The sequence below is a fragment of the Macaca mulatta genome, chromosome 7 (assembly GCF_049350105.2).
Source record: "Macaca mulatta isolate MMU2019108-1 chromosome 7, T2T-MMU8v2.0, whole genome shotgun sequence".
Classification (NCBI taxonomy): Eukaryota; Metazoa; Chordata; class Mammalia; order Primates; family Cercopithecidae; genus Macaca; species Macaca mulatta.
The window spans coordinates 78,951,939-78,977,701 of NC_133412.1; the positions used below are offsets into that span (position 1 = coordinate 78,951,939).

General features: G+C 41.7%; 1 protein-coding gene across 8 annotated transcripts in view; it reads left to right on the forward strand.

Moving 5' to 3' along the window:
- The window catches only part of ABHD2 (abhydrolase domain containing 2, acylglycerol lipase), a 122,678-nt gene that overhangs the window by 58,219 nt on the left and 38,696 nt on the right, over positions 1 to 25,763 (forward strand). For all 8 annotated transcript variants that reach the window (XR_013395115.1, XR_013395116.1, NM_001261263.1 and 5 more), the window contains 2 exon segments: positions 5,698 to 5,873; positions 9,124 to 9,291. Coding sequence is in view for 6 of the 8 variants with exons in the window: in NM_001261263.1 (NP_001248192.1) it covers positions 5,698 to 5,873; positions 9,124 to 9,291 (344 nt within the window). In the remaining 2 variants the exon portion in view is untranslated.

Below are 25,763 nucleotides of genomic sequence, written 5' to 3' on the forward strand. Positions count from 1 at the left end.
TATCTGATAGAAACCTCAAATGCCGAGGAGCAGCTGCTGATGGGCATTTGGTTCACTGGAAAGGACTTGCTGCAACTTGCTGAGGTATGAGGACTCAATCTCAGACAACATATCCTAAACATCTATTGTGTGCCAAGTCCTGTGCTAATTTGGTAGAGAAGTACAAGGGAGAATCAAAGGAAATAACAGTGAAGTCTGAGTTTAATCACTAGCTATAAAATAGTTTGATTTACAGCCAAGGGACTTAGGTACCATAAGGAAGAATTGGTCACCCACTGATTTAAGGCAAAGATGAGCATCAGTCAACTATTTTTTCAACTCTCTTTTTAAAACACCAGCTGTCCTTGCCTATGTGAGCTTCATCTGCTCAAAGACGTGTGTGTGTGTGTGTGTGTGTGTGTGTGTGTGTGTGTGTGTGTACGTACATATGTATATGGGGGGTGGGAGGGAGGCCCAGACCCTTGTGGTCTTTCCCACTGAGCAATTCTGTTAGTAAGCCAGATGTCGATTATAAATAGGCTCAGAAGATAAGGACAGGCTGACCTCTATATTTTGTTGTGGCCCAGCTTGTTTGTTAGTAACAAACATTTGTTAACCACTGGCCACAGCACAACATTGGCCACGATACCATATGGATTAGTAAAGAAGTAGAAGAGACTGTTCCTACTTTCGGGGAGTTAAGGGTAAAACATGCCCAGATGCTTCAACTCAAGAATAGCTTTAAAAAATACAGACAGAAAGACATGCAAATTAGTGTAGTAAAAATGGAATATTCTGTAAAACATGGAGAAAGCAATGAAGTTTTACTATAGGATTTAATGGAGAGATATACCATGTTTTTGGATGGGACCTATCAGTATTGTAAAGGTGTCAGTTATTTCCTAGCTAATATATATTTGGCGTGTTTCCAATCAAAAATCCAATTTTTTTTTTTTTTTTTTTGAGACGGCTCTGTCGCCCAGGCTGGAGTGCAGTGGCGTGATCTCAGCTCAGTGCAATCTCCGCCTCCCGGGTTCACACCATTCTTCTGCCTCAGCCTCCCGAGTAGCTGGGACCACAGGTGCCTGCCACTGCGCCTGGCTAATTTTTTGTATTTTTAGTAGAGACGGGGTTTCACCGTGGTCTCGATCTCCTGACCTCGTGATCAGCCTGCCTCGGCCTCCCAAAGTGCTGGGATTACAGGCGTGAGCCACTGTGCCTGGTCTAAAAATCCAGAATTTTTATGGAACTAAACAAGTTAATCCTGTAATTTATCTGGAAAATAAAATGCTGAAATCTGCCAAGAAAATTTTGAAAAATAACAAAGGCAGCCTGCACTATCAACTATCGAAGTGTCTCATAAAGCTGTATTAATTAAAGCAGTGTCATACTGGCATATGAATAGACAAGTAGATCAATGAGCTAGAATAGAGAATATAGAACCAAACCTAAATATTTAATTGAGAACTTGGTGTATATTAAAGATGTCAACTGAAAGTAGGGACGGGATAGGCCATTTATTGTGCAAGGACGATGAGCTAGTCTGTCAGAAAAAAATGAATTATATCTTCCCTTCACTCATTTTATAAAAGTAAGTGGATTTAAGGTTAATACATTTTCTAAAACTATAGAATTAATAGAAGGAAACATTGGGAATTATGTTTATAATTGGGTATTGCAATAGCTCTTTTTGAAACAAAATGCAAAACACAAAGGTTTTAACAAAAAAAAACAAAATCTATTGTATATTTTAACTTTATCTCGTTGTATCACCATAAAAGATATTTTTAACTATAAAAGATATTTTTATAACTATAAAAGATATTTTTAACTGTAAAAGATTAAAAACTAGGGCCGGGCGCAGTGGCTCATGCCTGTAATCCCAGCACTTTGGGAGGCTGAGAGACTGAGGTGGGCCGATCACCTGAGGTCTGGAGTTCAAGACCAGCCTGGCCAACATGGTGAAACCTCATCTCTATTAAGAATACAGAAATCAGCTAGGCATGATGGTGTGCGTGCCTGTAATCCGAGCTTCTAGGGAGGCTGAGGCAGGAGAATTGGTTGGACACAGGAGGCAGAGGTAGCAGTGAGCTGAGATCGCTCCACTGCACTCCAACCTGGGCGATGGAGTGAGATTCCATCTCAAAAAAAAAAAAAAAAGTACATAAAGTTAAAATATACAATAGATTTTGAGAAAACATTTGTAACATAATAGATAATAGCTTAATGTAGGGATAATAAAAACAATACTTATAAATCAATAGAAAAATATAATAGAAAAATAGACAAAGGATGTCAACAGATAGTTCACAGAAGAGAAGTACAAATGACTAGTAAACACGAATCAGGGAAATGCAAATTCAAATAAGCAACTTTTTTTCAACCATAGATTGGATCAACCTTAAACACAAGTTGAAACAAGATACCCATTTTTTGCCCATCAAAGTGGCCAGAATGTAGAAGATTAATAATGCCAATTATTAATGAGGGTGAGGAAGACAGGTACTTTCATTCAATATTGGCGGGAATGTAAATGGACCCATCTTTTTTAGAAGGCAACTTTTGGCAGTATCTACAAAATGTAAAACGCACATACCTCTCAGTTCCATCACAGTGCCTTCTGTATGCCCTCTCATCAGGCTTACAAGGAGGAGAGCGCAAAAGCAACGATGTCTCCTAAGGACCAGGCCTAAATTGGCACAGCAGTCTTTCTGCCACCTTCTGTAAGCCCAGACAAGCCACAGGCCAGTACAAATCACAGGGAGGGAATCTAGCTCCTGGCAGAAGAATGGAATAAGTGGAATTATTGGCCACTACATTTTCAGACAAACTACCACATAGACAGAAAAAGCGTATTCCCTCATGTACCATGTAGCATTTTTTCAGTATTTATATGTTTATATAAATTGCAAAATATTCTATTGTTTTAGTCCATATTTACTTCCTGACCTAAACCATGTGACTGGGCACCTATTGAGTTTTTTGTTTTTAAATTTTTTTCTTGTGGTCTGTGGATAAGTTGTATAAACAAACAACTACACACTGAACCCCACCATAGTAAATGCAGTCTAAAAATTCAATTTGGTAAACCCTGGTGTTGTATTATTATGAAGTTAATTAAAAACAGTGTTTTATCAGTAGGTGGTATTGTCATAAAATCAAATCTTGTGAGACTTCCACTGTGTATAATTGATCTTACACTGAACTGAGAAAGTCCCAAGTGATTTTGAGGCAATTGATCCCTAACACACACACACACACACACACACACACACACACACAGAGAGAGAGAGAATTATTGCACCCCACTCTGAGAATGGGGTTAGGTAGGCTGGAAAGAGGATAGTCACCAAACGCCAATCATGTAATAGCTGAATTCACATTATTATGGCACATATTATTTTAAAATATATTTTTGTATATTTTAAAAACATGTATTTGTCCTTTTAGATTTACTAAGTGTCTGTATATTCTGTTCATTGAAGCAAATCTCCCCTAGGTGTGTAATGTACATCCAGTGCTCTGGGGATAGAGCTAGAGGTGAATGAGCAGTGGGAGGGGTTTGCTTGAAAAGAGTTTCTAAAGTGATCAAGTCACCTGGGTGCTAGGACAGAGCTGTGCACGGAGAAGGGGCAACTCCCCCAGCAACCTGATTGGAAGTGAGTCTTGAAAGACAAGAAATAGCTGGCCCGAAGAGACGCTGGGTTTGAAGGAGCATTCCAGTCAAAGGAGACAGCTTGAGCAAAGACTCCTCAGATAAAAGTAGTTCAACACCAGGTGTACCTGTTCTGGGTGGAGTTGGGGCCAGTAATTTAGGTTTATTTGAGCTTAGGCGGAAAAGTTAAGTGAGTACTAGGGTGTAGCCAGCCTCCTAGGCCAAGTGAGGACCCATGCAGCGGAGGGTGGGGGCCAGGCTTGTGTGTTGAGATCATCCCTCCATTGGCAGGTGGATGATGGAGTAGGTGAGAGCAAGACTAGAGGCTAGGAGGCTGCTTGGGGGGCTGCTGCCAAGATTCTGAGGAGGTGACCTGACTCTAAACTGGGAATGTGGCATCAGGACGGTCACATGTGTCATCATTAAATGTGAAATCTTTGAATAGCCAAAAAGAAATTTTACTTTATTCTTTTGTTCTATTTTCTGAGATTATATTGTATTCTAAACATGTTCAGAAGGTAGGCATATGAAATTTACTCATTCTTTTGACATTTTTAAGCTTAGCATATTTCTACTTTTAATTTATATTATAAACAAAATTTTCTTTAAACTTTACTCCAGGAGTGATCAAAAGTTTGATTTCTTGGATAGTCCTCTCCCTCTATGCAAAACTCATTATCTAACTTGGTTGTCTGAAATCCTTTATAAGTTCTGTATCTAGATCTTGTGTAGTGTTTGGTTGTCCAATTGACATTTTTATAAGCTTGCTTTTTGTTACTGTCATAATCCACTCAGCTCTTATAAATGCCTTTGCCTGCCTTCCAAATGCCATGGCTTTTGCAGTGATATTTGCACCTGTGGTGTTATGCTGGCAAGTGACTTCATGTCCTTAATGTCTTAAAATACTCTTTCCTCTCCTCCCCTCCCCCGAAAAGGAAGCTTATCTGGGGACTGGTTTGCTAAAGGTGATAGCTTCACTTCTCTTAACTTTGTGTAGAATTCATTAATTATACATACAAGGAGTAAATCAAAGGATTTTGGGGATCATCTGGTTCTGTGAGAAATGATAGGCAGGAATTGACAGGTAGGTTAAGGTAAATTATTAATAAAACACTCACCGCTGCCATATAATACAGAGGGCAATGATTGATGTTACTACCATTTTATATTATATGACTCCAGTTTATGTAGGATACAAATCCTGGACAACAATCAAGCTTGGGCTAAAAGCCATGGCAGTGAAACCAACAGCAGTTTCAGTAAATGGAGTCATCTTGTACTGTGGTTGTAAACCATAATCATTTCTTAGTTGTAACTTGGAACATCTTCTTTTCCTGGTAATTAACTATTTGTGATTTTTGCACTTCCTACCAACGCCTAGAGTCACTCTGTGTTTTTACAATGGACTGTTGTTAGTGAGGCTTCATGCCTTGCTTAGGCTAACAAGCCTTTACCTTTAATCAACCCAACAAATATTTACACTGCACTGCCCTTACAGCACATTCTCTGGAGCATACAGTAGTGCCCTCACCCCGCAAGGCACTTACAGGCTCTTAGAAGAATTTGCAGCCCTTCCCAGGGTAACTGAGAGCAGCAGGTTTGGCTAATGGAATAACCACTGCAGCTGTGGCCTGTCTTGTTAGGGAAAGAAGTGAGCATTTAGTGAGTGTAGGCACTGTGCTATTTCATATACATCAGCTCCTTTAATAATGAGCTAACTTGTCAAGTTAGAATGTGTCCAAAATGTATCACTTGCTTTCTTTTTATTCTATATTATGGAAATAACCCATGTTGAATTACTTAAGAGTTACCCTAAATTGAAATCTTCTCTTTATGTACATGTCCTGGCTGATTTCTAAAGCTAATCTGATGCAGAGTGTATTAGTAAATGGGGAAAGGCGGTAAATCATGGTATGGATGTAATGTAATAAAAACCTCATGTTTATGCTTTGTGTGCAGAATTTGCCGGGAAAAAAATAGGTTGAAAGACTTTTGCTAAAAGATTTTTCAGAACATTGCTCAAGGAATGTAGAGAAAATTGACCTCCTTTGTCCTTTCTTTAGATACATTCCACCATTGATCTGGGGGAAAAGTGGACACATCCAGACAGCCTTGTATGGGAAGATGGGAAGGGTAAGGTCGCCACATCCTTACGGGCACCGAAAGTTCATCACTATGTCTGATGGAGCCACTTCTACATTCGACCTCTTCGAGCCCTTGGCGGAGCACTGTGTTGGAGGTGAGCTGCTTTAGATTGTATGGTTGGGCCATTACTCGGAGAAGGAGCACTAGTCAGTGCAGAGCACAGCACAGTATGAATACTCGTGCCACTCACTCTGCCCGTGGCATCGGGGGCTGTTGGGAAGTCTGCTGGGATTCATCACTTAGGAGCAGCCCGCAAAGGTTAGCTTCAGCGTGTGTTTGCCAGTCACCATGTAAAGCTCTTCAGAACTCATTGTAGAATAGTTTTTAATCCTCTTGTGAAATACAGAAGCTTGATGTAAGAGGATGAGGGAGTGCTTGGAGCCCAGGCACCCCAGGACCAGGCTTCTGGGTTGATAACAGCAACAGAGGCCAGACCATTCTCAGTGCTTCGTGTATACTGTTATCTCATTTAATCCTCAAATAGTGCTGTGAGGCTGGTATTTACTATCCCTACTTTACTGATGAGGAAACTGAAGCTCAGAGGTGCAGTATAGGCTGGCGTTTGTTGGATAAGCAGTAGATAAAAAGGCTCTCAGGTTCCCTTTGCTTAGGTTTCCCTGGACAAAAAGACACATTAAGGTCGTATCTATCATGCAATGATGTAGGACACCTATTTCTGAGAAATAACTGAAATTTTCATTGCTGCTGGAATTTGGCATTGTTCTGTCTAGCCTATACAATAAGCATTCATTCTAAAATGCTTCGTAAGGAAGACTTTTGAGGAACTGGAGTTAGGTATAAGCATCCTTTTGAATGCTATTTCTACCAGAAGTGAACATGGCTTTTGCATTATGTAGTATTCTAAAGCACCTAGTTTTTTTTTGTTTTTTGCTTTTGTTTTTTTTTTTAAATAGGAACTCAGAATTTATTTATGGGTAAATTCCAGTAAACATATTAGGTATTTAAAGTGGTTAGAACTGCTAAGTAGCTGGTGACAAAAGATTTAACTGATATTCCCTCTGCCTGGAATGCTGGTCCCCAGACCTTCACGTGGCTACCTCCTCCTTGTCATTCAGGTCTCAGCTCAGACATCACCTCCTCAGAGGGACTGTCTCTGACTCCCCTAACTAATGTTTCCTTCTCAGTAAATCCATCACGCCTTCCTGCTTTAGTTCTTCATGGTAGCTTCTACTCTCTAAACCTATTTGTGTGCTTGTGTATTATTTATCTGCTAGAATGTAGGAATCCCCAGAGCCCAGAATAGCTGGCTTCTAATAAACGGTCATGGAAAGGATGAATACATGAATAGATGAGGAGTTCACATTGTGTTTATAAATCTGTAGCTGGTTTTTCCTATATTTATTTAAATATTATTTAAAACAGTTAAATGTTTTCTTTCCCTTATTTCTAATGCTTTTTCTTCTTCTACCACTAAAGCACAAAGTTTAGTTTGACCATCTGCTCTTCCTACCAGGACCAACATGGGAAGTTGAAAAGGGCAGAACAGTGATTCCTCCTTGTACTTGCTCATGTTTTTCCATCACTCCTGCCCCCAGAAATGACTGACAAAGGTGCTTCCAGGGAAGGCAGTATTTGTACCTAAGACGTACTCTAAGAAAAACAGCCCTTTTCCCCCTTTTCTGATTTTTTTTCTGACTATAAAAGGAATAAGTACTCATTTTAGAAAATATGGATAATACATTTAAAAAATAAGAATCACCCGTAATTTTGTCACCCAACATATATTGTTAATGTTTTGTTCCATTTTCTTATAGTTCTATGCATTGTTTTTCCAAAATTTGAATTATCATACATTATATTATAAAGACTTTCCCATGTCATTAAAAATCTAAAAGTCTTCAAAAACACAATTTTAATGATTCCTTAATATTCTACAAGGTGGTCATATTATAATTTAACCATTCTATGTTTGGGCATTTAACTTAATTACAACTTTGTAACTATCAATAATTATATCATCCTTCATCAGAAAATTTTAGGCAGGATTTCAAGAATTGGAATTTACTAGATCAAAGCTTATACATTTTATAAAGAGATGGAGTCTTGCTGTGTTGCCCAGGTTAGAGTACAGTGACTGTTTACAGATACAATCATCATGTTCTACAGCCTTAAACTATTGGGCTCAAGTGATCCTCCTGCCTCACCCTTGCAAATAGTTGGAATACATACATGTGTCACTACATCCAGCAATTTACAAAATTTTTAAGGTTCTTTATGCATATTGGACAATTGCTTACTAATTCACATTTCCCTACCAGCATTAAGAATTTGTAAATTTTAAAAATCTTAATTTGAACAAAAATTATAATCAGATTTAATGACCTAAGCACCTCTTTTCTTTTAAATAAAAGTATACATTCATATTTTTAAGTAGGCAGTTCGTACTCATGATAGAAAGTTCACAAGGTACTGACAGTATACAGAGAAAGTATCTCGCTCTCTGTCCTCTACTCTCCATCCCTACCCCAGCTCAGTGCTACGCACTCCCAAGGTTCTTGTGTGTGATTCCAAAGATAGTGGATGCATTTATAAATATAGATATCTTTTTCTCTTCACACAAAAGGCAGCATTATTATAACCCCTTTCTGCATTTAGCATTTTTTTCACTTAATTTATAGAAGAGCTTGCCACATCAGTGTATATAAAAAAGTCTCATTATTTTTAAGGGCTTCATAATATTTCATCACTTAGATAGGCAATAATTTATCCAACCAGACCCCTATTTCTGGGCATTTAGATTGTGTTCAGTCATATGCAAAAGGATATATATTGCATGATTGAACACAACCTAATACATATATATTATTTTACATATGTACAGTTACCTCTGTAGGATAAATACCTGAAAGTAAAATTGCTGGGTCAAAGGGTCTGTGCAAATACCACTTTTTATTTTTTCATTCATTCATTCATTCATTCATTCATTCATGTAGAATTTCTTACAGAAATTAAGAGTAATGTTCAGGAACTTCTATAGCGATGTGACAGAGTTAATTTTATATTTGTTGAATCTTATAGTAGGAAATTGAGGTTTATATATTTTTCATTTCATTTTTCTAGTAATTAACTTTTATTGTCTTTTTCAAAAGTATGTGTTCATGACTTACTGGACATTTTCAAAACCAACCCTTCACTATAAATAGCTTGAGAAACACTGATATAGACAGCTCCAGCTAGAAGGGAAAAATTCTTCCCCAGAGAACTGAGTGAAAGATGTATGTTGAATTCCCTCCCCCTGTTTTCTAGGCTAGTGAAGTGTAATTGTGTCCATTTATCATGTCACATTTCTTGGATACATCGGGATCTCTTTCTCTACCCTGTAGATGATATCACCATGGTCATCTGTCCTGGAATTGCCAATCACAGCGAGAAGCAGTACATCCGCACTTTCGTTGACTACGCCCAGAAAAATGGCTATCGGTGTGCCGTGCTGAACCACCTGGGTGCCCTGCCCAACATTGAACTGACCTCGCCACGCATGTTCACCTATGGTAAGCATGGCTAAGTGGAGTCCTCCCTTTTTCTACAAGTGTGCTGCTACTTCTGCTTCTGCCCTTTTTTTTTTTTTTAAGTTTTAAACCTATGCCCATCTGTAAGAGATGGTAGGTTACACGGTTATATCAACAGCCAACTTGTACTGGGCATTGATGATGCCACGCCTCACACCAGCCTTTGAGATGGGCACTGTAACCACCCTCACAGAGGCAGAAACTGAAGCTTACAGGGGAAAGTCTTGCCCAAGGTCCCCTAGCTAGTAAGAGTCACAGCAGGGCTGGGAGCCAGGTAGATCGGGTAGCAGAGCTCATGCCCTTCAGGACTGTGCTATTCTGATGCTCATTCATCAGGACTCTTGTGACTGGTGGGCAAGGGTGTGATGAGGCATGTGAATGTCAGTGGGAAGGGAGCCTGGCACAGTAGCAGCTCACTGGATTTTAGGTTCCTGGGGAACAGTAACTAGATCCCGTATTTAGACACATGCTTCATTTTTTTTTTTTTTTTTTTTTTTTTGAGACGGAGTTTCACTTTGTCACCCAGGCTGGAGTGCAGTGGCGTGATCTCAGATCACTGCAAGCTCCGCCTCCTGGGTCCATGCCATTCTCCTGCCTCAGCCTCCCAAGTAGCTGGGATTACAGGCGTGTGCCACCATGCCCGGCTAATTTTTTGTATTTTTAGTAGAGACAGGGTTTCACCGTGTTAGCCAGGATAGTCTCGATCTCCTGACCTCGTGATCCACCCGCCTCGGCCTCCCAAAGTGCTGGGATTACAGCATGAGCCACTGCACCCGGCCGACAAATGCTTCTTGATTTGGATTAAAATTGTGTGTTAGCTGGGCCAGGTGTGGTGGCTCATGCCTGTAATCCCTTCTCTAGTAATTAATTTTTATTTTTTTTATTTTTATTTTTTTTTGAGACAGAGTCTTGCTCTGTCGCCCAGGCTGGAGTGCAGTGGTGCAATCTCAGCTCGCTGCAAGCTCCGCCTCCCGGGTTCACTATGTTTTCCTGCCTCAGCCTCCCAAGTAGCTGGCACTACAGACACCTGCCACCATGCCCAGCTAATTTTTTTGTATTTTTAGTAGAGGCAGGGTTTCACCGTGTTAGCCAGGATGGTCTCAATCTCCTGACCTCATGGCCTGCCCACCTTGGCCTCCCAAAGTGCTGGGATTACAGGCATGAGCCACCGCGCCCAGCCTTTTTATTGTCTTTTTCAAAAGTATCTTACCGGACATTTTCAAAACCAACCCTTCACCATAAATAGTGCACTTTGGGAGGCTGAGGCAGGTGGATCACTTGAGGCCAGGAGTTCGAGGCAAGCCTGGTCATCATGGCAAAACCCTGTCTCTACTAAAAATATAAAAATTAGCTGGCACACGCCTGTAATCCCAGCTATTCAGGAGGCTGAGGCATGAGGATCACTTGAACCCGGGAGGCAGAGATCATACCACTACACTCCAGCCTGGGCAAGAGAGCAAGACTCTGTCTGAAAAAATAATAATAATAATAATAATCCTGTTTTAACTAAGGTTCTGGCTTCTGGACTACTTGTTCTTGATTCTTATTAGCTCTTTCTTTAGATTATGTATGCACACATAAACATATCTATCATCTCACCATAACTATAATTTTCTCTTTCTTCAAACTACCCTTGTCTTTATCAGTGTATACATAGTTTTTATTTATTGCAGTCATAGCATGTATATCTATGGTAATTTATTTAAATAACTTTATATTCACCAACATAAAGATGTTTAATCTTTTAAGAGCCACGTTGCTGTTACTACTCTGTTATAGTTTATTTAACTATTTATCTTTGTAGGACATATGGATTATTTAAGGGTTTTCAGCATTTTAAATAACAATGCTATAAATACTGTATCTCGTACGTAGAATTATTTTCTCTTTAATGACCTTGGAGTAAATTCCCAGTAAAATTGTGGAGTCAACTTTTTTTTTGCATATTTGTACATCTTGTCAGATTGACCTCCAGCAAGATCATTCCAGTTACATTGCCACTGGTAACATGCAAGGGCACTGTCTCCTATAAGGGCAGGTGAGGGAAGGTCACAGGTATGGAAGCATGAACAGGTACACATGCTTTGTGCCAAGCAGGGTTCTGGGTGCCCTGAATTCATTTCCTCTTCTGTATTCACACCCACAACTGAAGATACCCATTTTACAGACTCTGTTCTGTTCAGCAGTTTGGTCAGTAGCTTGAAAATATAGGTGAATTTGGCCGAGCGCAGTGGCTCACACCTGTAATCCCAGCACTTTGGGAGGCCAAGGTGGGCAGATCACGAGGTCAGGAGATCAAAACCATCCTGGCTAACATGGTGAAACCCCGCCTCTACTAAAAATACAAAAAAGTAGCTGGGCATGGTGGCGGGTGCCTGTAGTCCCAGCTACTCGAGAAGCTGAGGCAGGAGAATGGCCTGAACCCAGGAGGTGAAGCTTGCAGTGAGCCGAGATCAGGCCACTGCACTTCAGCCTGGGTGACAGAGCGAGACTCTGTCTCAAAAAAAAAAAGAAAAGAAAATATAAGTGAATATCCAGATTTACAGACAGCACAGGCACATGGGGAATAGTGAGTGTGTGGTAGACAGAATTGGACCCAAAAGTCAGAAATAGGCCAAATCAAACACAAAGAAAACAATGGGGAATAATGGTAAGGTCTTGTGCTTGGATATATAGATTGTCTATACAAGTAGAAGATCGGGAGGCATGGCTTGGCTGCAGGGCCAGGATGGAGATTTGGGAGCACTAACAGTACAGTGTGCCAACAATAATACGAGAAATGTCAGTGAGAACACTTAATGTGCACCAGACACAGTGCTGATGTCACATGTAGGCACAATCTCTTTTATCTCCACAGCAACTCATGGGACCATAAAATTCTGATGAAAAAACTGAGGCACAGAGAGGTTAAGTGATTTGGGCAAGGGCACAGAGCCAGTAAGTAGAAGAGCTAAGAGAGGAGCCTGGATCTGGCTGCCAGAATCATCTCAGCGATAGCACAGTAACTGGGTCTGTATGGTCTAGGCCTCCCAGGCCCAGAGTGCTGTACTGTGCGGCTGTAGGCCAGAGAGACCAGATTGCAAGGCGTTACCACACCAGGTCAGGGGAGTCCAGCGGCCGAAGCAGCAGAGAAGAATAGGTTAAGTGAAGGCCTTGCTCCCAGAGAGTACCTGGGTCAGGAGACAGGCTGTGGATCCAATGCCCTAGCACTGCCACTGATGCTGTGTGTAGCTCGAGCAGTTTCTTAAACTCAGTTCCAGATTCTTCAGCTGCAGTAAGGTGGAGATACAATTAAATGTGGGTTACTGAGGACTTGGTAGGCAGTTGATTAACATATAGTAAACATTTATTGTATGTTAGGTTCATTATTTTTTTTTTTTTTTTTTGTTTTTGAGGCAGAGTCTCACTCTGTCACCCAGGAGGGAGTGAAGTGGTATAATCATGGCTCATTGCAGCCTCAACCTCCCAAACTCAAGCGAGCTTCCCACCTCATTTTTTAATTTTTTGTAGAGACAAGGTCTCACTATGTTGTCCAGGCTAGTCTCAAACTCCTGAGCTCAAGCAATCCACCCGCTTCGCCCTCTCAAAGTGCTGGGATTATAGACGTAAGCCACCATGCCAGCCAGGTTTATTCTTATTCAAATACTTGAAGGTATATTCATGTTGGTGAGAGATTAACCATGCTCTTTGTGACCCAGATAAATAAGATGTGTTCTGCCGGGGAGATTTGAGTATCGTTAAAGAATTACAATACAGGGCTGGGCACGGTGGCTCACACCTGTAATCCCAGCTCTTTGGGAGGCTGAGGCGGTCAAATTACCTGAGGTCAGGAGTTTGAGACCAGCCTGGCCAACGTGGTGAAACCGTGTCTACTACAAATACAAAAATTAGCTGGGCGTCGTAGCAGGCACCTATAATCCCAGCTACTTGGGAGCCTGAGGCAGGAGAATCACTTGAACCCAGGAGGCGGAGGTTGCAGTGAGCCGAGATCACACCACTGCACTTCAGCCTGGGTGACAGAACAAGACTCCGTCTCAAAAAGAAAAAAAAAAATTACAATACAGCATGATGAGTGGACTAATACGCGGGCCTGGTGAATATGCTGCAGCAGCATGGAGAAACCAGCCTGGATCTGTGGGCGAGGAGTCAAGTTGTGGGAGGAAGAATTCTCGCAGGAAAGGCATTTGAGCTGGGTTCTCAAAGATGAGCTCCTGAATGGAGGCACTCATAAACAGTTGGAGTTTATAGACAGGGGAGTGGGCTGTGGAAGGGCAACCCATGCAGAAGAGCAGCATTCACGGCTGCCTTAAGAGCACTCTATGTTTGGGCTGAGGAGCTGCCTGTGAGCATGAAAAACCCTTGGAGATGAGGTGAATCCATCAGGGGAGAGCTTCAGGCCCCCAGTTTTGAAAATTAACTATCTCCTTTAATCTGTGGATGGTGTTGTTACATTTTATTTCATCAGAATTTTAGAAGCAAATTTCTGTAGTTTATTATACTTTAGAAATGTTCTAGAAAGACAGGTTACCTAGAAAAAAAATGAGTGTTTTCTTCTAACCATACTATTTGTTTTTTTGTGTGTATCAGTACATGTTTTACTTGTTAATAATTTCTTTTAACCATTGGAGGATAAGATCAAACAAATATGACATTAAAAAGATCAAAAATCCAGAATTTGGATGCTTTGTTGAAATGTAAAAATCAAAACATCTTTGGTAGCTCCAAAGAGCCGAGAGAGAGAAAGTGCTATTGTTTTGTTAGGTGCTATTGGTGTAATTTTAGTTTAAAATAATGTTTTTAGTAAACTTTTTCCTGGGCTGGTGGAAAAGGAGCAATCCTTCACCAAAGGTGACCTAACACATTAGAGCAAAGCGCATGCTTGTTACTTTTGACTGGTCGATTGAGGTAGGTCCACAGTTAACATGCTAGAACCGGAAACCTTTTATCATAGTTAATCATGTCCTCATGTAAGTGTGTTAGCTGTTGATGTGTGGGCTTTCTATACTTTAGTACAAAGATCTTTGTCAACTTTTGTTTCTACACCCAGTACTGTTCCCAATTTTTAATTATTGTTGCCTTGCAATAAGGCCTGATATCTGATGGTACCAACCCTGACTCATGGCTCTTTCAGAGTATGCTCTTGTCTCCCTATCTTTTTTTAAATTTGAACCACAGAATTATTGTATCAAGTTCCATGTTGAGTTTTTGTATTAGTCAAGATGGACTAGATTATGCTGTGGAAGCTAACAACTTGGATCTCAGTGGTTTAAAACAATTGTTTCTGTCCATACTATCCATTCATTATGGCTTAGCTGAGGGGCCTCTGTCTCCATTGTTATGATCCTCACTCAAGGAACCAGGCCCACAGAGCATCTACCTGCTGAAACATTTCCCAAGGATAGGAACAGTGTGGCTCTTGAAGCTTCTGCTCAGAAATGACAGAGGTCACTCCTGGTCACAATTTAGTGGTCAAAGTACAGTACATGACCAATCCTAACCTTAGTGGGGTAGGGGAGATGCATCCTTCCTAGAGATGGAAAGTAGTTATTGGTGGTGAACTCTCGCACAGCTTATCACAATTTCTGAAGGGGAACTTTAATATATAAATTAATGTAGAAAAATTTATAATACTTACTTTTCTCATCCAGGAGCATGACCTTTTCCTTCAAGTCTTCCTTTATTTCTACCTAAAAGAACTTCTAGTTCTCTTTGTGTAGGTCAGTTTGTTGTCAACATTAGAATTCCCCACGGGAGCTCTTAAATACCAGTGCCAGTGGCTTAGCTCTTGGGGAGTCTAAGGTACAGCCAAGATTTTTCAGAGCCACAGATATAGGTTTTATTTCTTGTTCCCTCTTTAGTTTTATTTTTCTATTTTTGCTTTTTTACTTTTTATTACAGACAATATGCAGAAGTAGGGAGAATAGTAGAATAAACCCCAGTGTACCCTTTACCCAACCTCAACAGTTGTTCAACTCATGGCCGATCTTGTTTGCTTTATAAACTACTATTTTCTTGCATCCCCTCTCAAAGATTGTTTTGTTTTGTTTTGTTTTGTTTTGTTTTGTTTTGTTTTTTTGAGACGGAGTCTCGCTCTGTCGCCCAGGCTGGAGTGCAGTGGCCAGATCTCAGCTCACTGCAACCTCCGCCTCCCGGGTTCACGCCATTCTCCTGCCTCAGCCTCCCGAGTAGCTAGGACTACAGGCGCCCGCCACCTCGCCCGGCTAGTTTTTTTTTTAGTTTTAGTAGAGACAGGGTTTCACCGTGTTAGCCAGGATGGTCTCGATCTCCTGACCTCGTGATTCGCCCGCCTCGGCCTCCCAAAGTGCTGGGATTACAGGCGTGAGCCACCGCGCCCGGCTGTTTTGTTTTATTTTATTTACTGACACAAGGTCTCACTCTGTCGCCCAGGCTAGAGTACAGTGGTATATAATCTCAGCTCACTGCAACCTCTGCCTCCCGGGTTCAAGTGATTCTCCTGCCTCAGCCTCCCTAGTAGCTGTGATTATAAGCACCCGCCACCACACCCAGCTAATTTTTGTATTTTTAGTAGAGACAGGGTTTCACTATGTTGGCCAGGCTGGTCTCGAACTCCTGACCTCAGGTGATCCACCCACCTCGGCCTCCCAAAGTGCTGGGATTACAGGCGTGAGCCACTGCGCCCAGCCTCAAAGATTATTTTGAAGCAAGCTCCAGACAGCCTGTCTAGTTTCACCTGTGACTATTTCCAGTGTATATCACTAAGATACACAGGCTCTTTGTAAACTGTCTTCATTTGTTAGGACTGCCATAACAAAGTACTACAGTGGGAGTGGCTTATACAAGAGCAATTTATTTTCTCACAGTTCTGGGGCCTAGAAGTCCGAGATCAAGGTGTCAGCAGGGTTGGTTTCTTCTGATACCTCTCTTATTGGCTTGTAGATGACTGTTTTCTTGCTGTGGATTGACACTACAGTCACCTGTGTCTCTGTCTGATATCTCTCTGTGTCCTAATCTCTTCTTGAAAGGACACCAGTCATCCTGCATTAGGGTCCACCCTAACAACCACATTTTGGCTTAATTACATCTTTAAAAGCCTTATCTCCTACTATAGTCACATTCTGAGGTACTGGGGGTTAGGACTTCAGCATATGAATCTTGGGGGAGACACCATTCAGCCCATAATACAACAGAAGCACAAGGGCATCATCACAACGGAAACACTTAAAACAGTATTCCTCAAGAGCAATTCAATTTCCCCATTGTCTTTCTGCTTTTTTCCATTTTAATTCATTTGTTCAATTTAGGATCCAAGTCCATATATTCTAGTTGGCTGATAGGTCTCTTATGCCGCTTTTCAATCTTCTTTCCCGCGTTTTTAACAGGTCCCCAACCAAGTAAGCCTCTCTTCCAGGTGGGATCACTGGATGTGACATTGGGGGAGTTCTCTGGATCCCCAGGACATACTGCAGTCCACCATCAGGCCCCCTGTTCCCACCCTGAGTATATAGAAATTCCAGGCACTGAACTCCAGGGCCTGCTAATCCCAGGACTGCCCAAGTTCTGTTTGGAAGGCCCTTTTGTGGTCTTCACTTGGCTTCTCCTTGTCATCCAGGACTCAACAAAGATGTCACCCTCTGAGAGAGCCCTTACTTGACTCCTCTCCCCCATCTAAAGTTGCCCCACCCCAAAACCCCGTCATTATCTAATGCCCTTCCTTACTTTCTTCAAGGCACTTAAGATTTGAAATTAAGGATTTGTTTTCATAATCTGTGAAATTATTTGTTTATATGTCTGTTATCTGTCTCTCCATCCGAAAAGTTCACTCCCTGAGAGCAGGCAGTTTTTTGCGCTCCCTGCTGTAGCTCCCCAGTGCCTAGAATCCTGCTTGGATGATAAAAAGCACTCACTGCATCACTGCTTACTGAATGCCTACTGAGATGGGAACTGGCAGTTTGTGGATGTAAGACGATACTTTACAAACTAGTACATCCCAAACCATTGTGCCCTACATGTGAGTTTTCCGTTAGGCAAATTGCCTCTTTTTTGAGCAGATGTCAGGCATTCAAGTCACTGTGAATATCCTTTGGGCTTTTTGCAACTGTGATCTTGACCAGAAGAAAACTAAAGAGGGCATTAACATGAAACTCTATATTCTTCTCTTCCTGTTATGCACCTGCCTCGGATCTCTCTGAGAAAATTGTAAAGGATCTTTTCCCGTTTATCAACCCAATTCTGTTCCAAACCACATAAGCTTTGCTAATGTGATTAGAAATTGTTGAAAACAGATCTGCCTTGCACAGAATTTCCTAAATGGATAATTACGCATGCTTGTGACTTAGAACCCTTCGCGCTGCCTTTGAAAGATAAATTCATTAAGGAAAATCCTTCATGACAGCAGTTACCATTTATCTCACTCTAATGAGTGCCAGGCATGTGCTTTCATTTTACGTCACTTGATCCTTACTGCCTCAAAGGTAGGTTTTAATTAGTATCCCCACTTCACAGGCTTACAGAGGTTAAGTACCTTGCCCTGAGTCATGCGACTAGTGAGTGGCGGAACCAGCCTTCAATCAGTGTGGCTCTTAACCCCAACTCAATACCACCTCTGTGGTAGTGTTCATTTCCTATTTAGGATACTCTTCATTAGAATACTGAGGAGCAGGGGTGATGTTTCATTATTTAAAAAGACTTTTTCCTCACTTTGGTGGTAGTGGTCATTACTGTTCTTACTGATACCTATTACTTACATAGCATCTGCTGTGTGCCAGGCACTGTTCTGAGTACTTTGTAGGATATATTAAATCAGTCACCCCCCTTTTACAGGTGAGGAAACTGAGGCCCAGCAAAGATGACTAACTTGCTCCAAATCACAGAGTTAATGAGTGGGCAGCCCAGGCTTCAAACACAGGCAGTCTCACAGTCTAGTCCTAGAATCCGTGCTCCTAAACAACAGGCTCCATTGCCTCTCCGTGTAAGAGACTAAGGAGTGAGGAAATAGTTTCCCAGTCAGATACATTTTAGGTTTAAGGCAAAAGAGCATCCAAGAGCATCTCAGAGCCACAGAATTGGGCCTGTGGGTTTGGTCTTTGATCTTTTGTTCATCCAGCATCCTCCAGACAATGTTGGGGCCAGCCTCTGCAGTGGGAATACAGGTGTGAGTTCGAGTCCCTGCCTTCAGGAAGATCCCAGTCTATGAGGAACTCTCACCATCTAGTTGGGGAAGGAGGGTGCACAGTCACAATTAGTCTAAGCTTATTGGCTAGGTTTGTCCAAAAGGAATATTTACTAACAGCAACCTTTTCACAGACAGGGACCAGATCTGCATTTTTAATTTTTATATTATTGTGTGTTAATCTCCTCTATCTAGTGTATCACTTAGAGAGAGATGGTCAGGAAAGGCCTGGATAGGGAGATGACCTGTGATTTAGAGTCGAACAGCTGAGGGTTTGACTCCCTGGTCGAGAAAGCTGAGAAAAGCTGTTAAGAAATTTGGCAATAAGGCCCAGCATGGTGGCTCACACTTGTAATCCCAGCACTTTGGGAGGCCCAGGCAGGTGGATCACTTGAGCCCAGGAGTTCAAGACCAGCCTGGTAGAACATGGTGAAACCTCGTCTCTACTAAAAATACAAAAAGCCAGGTGTGATGATGCACACCTATAATCCCAGCTACTCGGGAGGCAAAGGCAGGAGAAGCACTTGAGCCCGGGAGTGCAGTGAGCCAAGATCACGCCACTGCACTCCAGCCTAGGCGACAGAGACTGACCATCTTTTAAAAAAAAAAAAAAAAAAAAAAAAGGCAAATATAAAAGTGCGTGGCATAGAGTCCAGCAAATACCAGTAAATAATACTGATTATCATCTTCATTGGCCCTTCACTCTAACTTTGTTTTCTGTGAGCCACCTTAGAGGAGAAAAGGCAAACATTTACTTGAACTGTTAAACGACCTTGCCTCTGCATCCACTTCATACCGCATGTGAACTTTGGAATTTCCGCAAGGACCGGTTTAAGAACCTGCTCGTGTTGAGCATAAAATTCTTCCTTCTTTGAGCTGAGTCTGAGTTACAGCTCTGTGTACGGGGATGTCATCTGTGGTGATTATTCTGCAGTATGCAATGCTTGCTTTCCAACTGGACAATCTTCAGTATTGGCCTCCTGGCCACATCTGTTTGGGCCACACGCCTCCAGCTCAAAGCGACTGGCTTCTATATTCAGAGCCAGCCCTTAAAATCAGTACTGGAAAGATGTTTTCACTGTAGTACATGTTACATTTTAACCTTCTAAAAAATGTTTATTTTTTTTTAATTCCTCACCACTTACTTTTGTATAGTTCATAAATTCTTTAAACTGGAAAATATTAAATATGTGTCTTTTGATAAAGACATTAGCCAACCTGAGTAAAAATAAACGTGAAGAACACCCACAAGAGTAAAGTTTACCAAACTGTCTTAAACGTCTTATTGTGCCAAGCGAGGTAGCATGCAGCTGTAATCTCAGCTACTCAAGAGACTAAGGCAGGAGGATAGCTGGAGGGTAGGAGTTCAAGACCTGAGTCCCTTAGGATCATGAGCCTCCTAAGAACTTAGCACCCATCTCCCACCAAAATACCAAGCTGGGGCATTTGGCATTGAAAATGGCCTTGAATATTTAAATTGCTTTTTCCTGTGAGTTTAAACAGGGAAGAAGTGGGCCCTGCCCTTATTTCTAAACTCTTGAGTCTCTGGCATTAGACATCAAGCTGTGAGGAAGTACCTGAAATCACAGCATTGTATTCTGTTGCTTGAAGGAGGAACTCTTTAATGTCCAATATAGCAAGTCCTCATCCCTAAAAAAAAATTTCTTTTAAAGAAATAGGGTACTCTACTGAGTCAGGCCAGGTAAACAACCCTGTCACGTGGGTGAGGTCAATAACACTTGGAAATAAAGGAAGATGAAGAAGTCATGAAGATTTTCTTGAAGTGAATTTATTATAAAGAGCCTAATCTTTAATTGGAGCACTGCAACAGTAGACATGTTGGCTTACTCTTTATTGACATAATTGATTTGCTAAACTAGACAATGTTTGGAATGTGAATGTTTTTGTCAGTGATTCTGTAGGGGACCAGTGAATTCAGGAAGCATTCTGCTTCTTCTTTCTTTGGCCAAGTGCCTTATCCCAACAGTCCATTATTCATGTTCAGAGCACAGTAGAGGTAGATCAAATCCACTAGCCAAAGAATAAACTGAAAACCAGAATTTTCCAGCTTGTGGTTATTCTGGCCTCCATATTATACCTTCATATCTTGAAAGTTTTATCACCAGAAAGTCAAGAGCCAAGTAACAAAAGATCTTATTAGTTTGATCTTGATTTAAAGAGAGAGAGAGAGACAAAAATAGGATTAAAAACATTATCTTCTATGTCAAGTGAAAGGAATAAAAATAACCTGGCTTTGGCCCCCCAAAGGTAACTGAGTCCCTTAAGATCATGAGCCTTCTAAGAACTTAGCACCCATCTCCCACCAAAATACCAAGCTGGGGCACTTGGCATTGAAAATGGCCTTGAATATTTAAATTGCTTTTTCCTGTGAGTTTAAACAGGGAAGAAGTGGGCCCTGCCCTTATTTCTAAACTCTTGAGTCTCTGGCATTAGACATCAAGCTGTGAGGAAGTACCTGAAATCACAGCATTGTATTCTGTTGCTTGAAGGAGGAACTCTTTAATGTCCAACTGGGTTTAATACAGGAACTTTCTTGTTTTTTAAACAATCTTTTGGATTAAGGCTGCAGTGAACTGTGATCATGCCACTGCACTCCAGCCTGGGCGACAGAGTGAGACCCTGTCTCAAAAACAAACAAAATTTATCTCTTGGGCTGGGTACAGTGGCTCACACCTTTAATCACAGTGAGACCTCATTTCTACAAAAAAATAAAAATAAATTAGCTGGGCATGGTGGCTCATGTCTGTAGTCTCGGCTACTCCAGAAGCTGTGCCCAGGAGTTCAAGGCTGCACTGAGCTGTGATCATGTCACTGCACAGCCTGAGCTACAGAGTGAGACCCTATCACTTAAAACAAACAAATATACATACAAACAATCTTTCGGAACCTCAAGCTAAGGTCAGAAAACTTGGTCTTGCTTAGAGGACGGGCCTTCAGTCTTAGAAGGGAGGGAGGCCCTCCTCCATATAATTTCACATTTCAATAGAGACACTTTTGAAAAGGGACTTTATTAATAACTTTATAATGATAATTAATAACTTTATTAATAACTGCATCCAAACAACAAATTCCAGGACCCTCTTGGAGAGACTAGGATATAGGGTTACCTACCTTTAGCATGCTGTAGAGATCACCCACAATCCAAGACATCTCACTGTAAGAGTTTCAGGCAGTGATTTTTAAGGAACTTCTATTTTGTTTTTACTGCTTAATATCTTACAGTCTTCTATTAGATCATAAACATAGGTGTTTCGATAAGCTTCTCATGTCTACCATTTTCATTGCTATAGACTCAATTTTGGATTATATTCATAGTTATGAATTGTGTTGCCTCTACATTAAACAGTTGAGTTTTATAATGGCAGAAGGGCACAATGGGAAGGGAGGAGGAAGAGATGGGTGAAGGGCCAGAAAGAATGTGAAAGTGAAGGTAGTGAGTTTGCAGAAGCTCAGACATCGTAGTAAAACACCTTTCAGGATCGTCTGCTGAGAGCCAGGGGCCAGAAGCTGCAGGAAGTGTGTCATGGAGTCATATCCAAAGCAGAACAGTGGCCAAGCAGCGATGAGTTCTGCACTTTCAGGATGATATCTAAATACTTAAACCTTTAGCCATAAGAGGGCAGTTTTAGTTTTAGGCATCCTACACCTGGGGAAACAAAGCTGAAAACACTCATTTTTTTAAAATCCTTGTTTCGGAGATAAGGACAAGGTCAACTAATTTGATAGCACAGAGGGGCCCTAACTTTATTTCTACAGCTATTGTATTCCTGGATGACTCAGCTTTACAATAGTTTCCCTTTGACTTTAAAAAATGACTCACATACTTTTACTATGGAAGTGACAGGGGCTGCTAGGTCCCTAACCGCCCACCTGTCAGCGAGCCATGTTGTTAGCCTAACTATATTTTTCTCTTAGGCTAAACTTAGTGGGAAAGATATTCAAGTACCTCTTTAATGTCCCCTGCATACTCATGTTGGCCAGTACTGCGTGCCTTCATTCCAAATGATTCAAACTTCCTTCTTATCCACCTGACATTTTGTGGCACACCCACAGATGCCAGGCCCATGCCTGGCATGGAACATACAGAGATGACTCAGACTCTCCATCCACAAGGAACACCAAGTCTTGGGTCCCTGTATTTTAGCCTATTTAGTCATGCTAGTGTCATTTGGGGAAGTGGCTGTTGAAATAGTAGCTTTCAGGCAGCCTTTGCCTTGTCTTTCTTTAGGTGTAGGGACTTGAGAAAAAGGTAAGGGGTCTTTCCTGTTCCCAGCAGGTTGCCTTTCCAAAATGGCCCTGTAACACTCATCTGTCTAAGACCCAGCTAGTGTTTCAGGTTTCATCTTGTCTTTAAAAAGGTTCAAGATTGGCTGGGCGCGGTGGCTCACGCCTGTAATCCCAGCACTTTGGGAGGCCGAGGTGGGCGGATCACGAGGTCAGGAGATCGAGACCATCCTGGCTAACACGGTGAAACCCCGTCTCTACTAAAAATGCAAAAAATTAGCCGGGCGAGGCGGCGGGCGCCTGTAGTCCCAGCTACTCGGGAGGCTGAGGCAGGAGAATGGTGTGAACCCGGGAGGAGGAGCTTGCAGTGAGCCGAGATCGCGCCATTGCACTCCAGCCTGGGCGACTAAGCGAGACTCTGTCTCAAAAAAAAAAAAAAAAAAGGTTCAAGATTATATAGTTACCTAGTGCTAATCCCATATGAATTAAATGCATAGAACCTCATTTTGAAACAGATTAATGTAGCTGTTAGTAATAACAGGCCAGGGAGAGGCTCCCAGGCACTAAAGGTGTTTGATAAGTGACATCAGGGGAGATCCCAGGACCTTCCAGAAGGCTGATCCTGGAGCTGGGCACCATGTCTTTGCCCTTCCCTTGCATGGGAGAGGTGGCATCTCTTCACAGAACATCCAACAGTGTGTCTGATATCAGGCAGGGCTGGCCCTTTATCCAGATCAGATGTGTTTGGATTTAATTAAACTGAGGCTCCCAAAGCGCCTACATAATTAGCTGTAATTGCTCCTCAGTAGTATAGCAAATCTGAGTTTTGTAACTGTCCCAATGACATCTGAACATCTGCTCTAGGTCTCAAATAATTAGTCTCAAACCTGAGTAATGATAGATGGGTCTACAAGGAATCAAAGCTGGATGCAGTGGCTCACACCTGTAATTCCAGCACTATGGGAAAGGAAGCCAAGGAGGGCAGTTCACTTGAGCTCAGAAGTTCGAGACCAGCGTAGGCAACATAGTGGAACTTCCCAGGCAAGTTCCCCCATCTCTACAAAAAATCAGAAATTAGCTGGGTTTTGTGGCATGTGCCTGTAGTGCCAGCTACTCAAGAGGCTGAGGTGGGAGGACACCTTGAGCTTGGGGAGGTCAAGGCTGCAGTGAACCATAATCATGCCACTGTACTCCAGCCTAGGGAGACAGAGTGATACCCTGTCTCAAAAAAATAAAAATAAAAATAATAAAAGGAATCAAATGGTGGGGTGGAAGTAAGATGTTTAATAATTGAAGCATAAATCTCTGCAGTACTATTACCTAAGTAGATTTGTGATATAAGGCAAGGGGCTTGGGCTTTGGGGTTGACATGGTCCAAAGTCCAGTATTGGACTTAGAGTAGACACAGTCATGAGTAGACATGGTCCTACTCATTATGTGAGGGTGGACAAGGCATTTCATGTCTTTAAATCTGCTTCCTTGTCTGTGTTTAAGTTCCTAGCAGAGAGGCTGAACATTGTACATCTGTTCTTTCATCCATTCATTTAGGTAACACTGATTAAGTGCCCACCGAGTATCTGGCCTCACAGATACAGTGGTGAACAAGAGCAAGAATATCTTTGCTTCATGGAGCTTATAATCTAATAGAGGCTCATTCAATGTTAGAACAAAACATAAAGATATAATTAGCCAAGAGATGAAAAAATTAGGCAGAAAACTTAGGAAGTGGTGGAGAAGTAAATACTTAGTAACAATTTAAAATATGTTTCTCAGTACTATTTCTTATACAGGCAAATAATGTCCCCAGCACAAACCACTGCTCCAGCATGAGTGATATGTTGGGTGTCTTTAGCGTAGTCGAAACTGGCCTAAGGAAATTCAAACATCTTTTTTTCTCCTTATTTTTTGCTAGATTTTAAAACTGGCTAGATTCATATTTTAAAAGAAATTAATACACATGAGAAAAACAGTTAAACTGTGCCAAAGGCTACATACAATGAGTGAAACTAGATCTCTTTCCTACCCTAAACCCCCAGTTTTCCTTCCCAGGAAATCAATGTCTGCTACAATTTTCCAGTGAATATTCAATCAGATATGTGTGTATGTAATCCCTTAAAGCCCAAGCAAACACAGGAGAGGGTGCCAGCCCCACTGTTTTGCCCCTTGTTTTTGTCCCTTAAGATGGCTCAGAGCCATTCCATGTCAGATCAGATTCATTCTTTTTTTTTTTGGAGACGGGTTCTCACTCTGTCACCCAGACTGGAGTGCAGTGGCGTGATCTTGGCTCACTGCAACCTCCGCTTCCCAGGCTCAAGTGATTCTCCCGCCCCAGCCTCCCAAGTAGCTGGGACTATAGGCGCGTGTCACCACTGCCTGGATAATTTTTGTATTTTTAGTAGAGACAGGTTTTCACCATGTTGGCCAGGCTGGTCTTGAACTCCTGACCTCAAATGATCCACCCGCCTCAGCCTTCCAAAATGCTAGGATTACAAGCATGAGCCACCGTGCCTGGCCAGATTCATCCTTTTTCACAGCAGTGTAGTGCTTCATTTAACCACTCCTCTACTAATGGAAATTTAGGTTGTTTCCAAACCTTTGCTGCTACAAACAGCAAAATGCTGCAGTGAACATTCTTGCATGTACTTGTTTACATACATATGCAGTATAAAGTCCCCACAGGCAGAATTACTAGACCAAAGGTTTGTGCTTTAGAAAACATTAACAGATGTTACCACATTGCCTTCCAAGGCCTATAGCAATGTGTACTCCCTCATCAGTGGATGGACCAGAGGTCCTGCTACCCATACTCCTTCCAGTCCTGGGTATTGGCAGACTTCATCTTTTCTGATGTGGGCAGTGGAAAATGATTTCTAAGTGTCATTTTAACTTGCATTTATTTAACAATGAATGACATGAAGCATCTTTTCGAGCTGCACTTTTAAAAGACGAAAGAGGCTGGGCGTGGTGGCTCTCCGCCTGTAATCCCAGCACTTTGGGAGGCCGAGGTGGGTGGATCATGAGGTCAGGAGTTTTAGACCAGCTTGGTCAACCTGGTGAA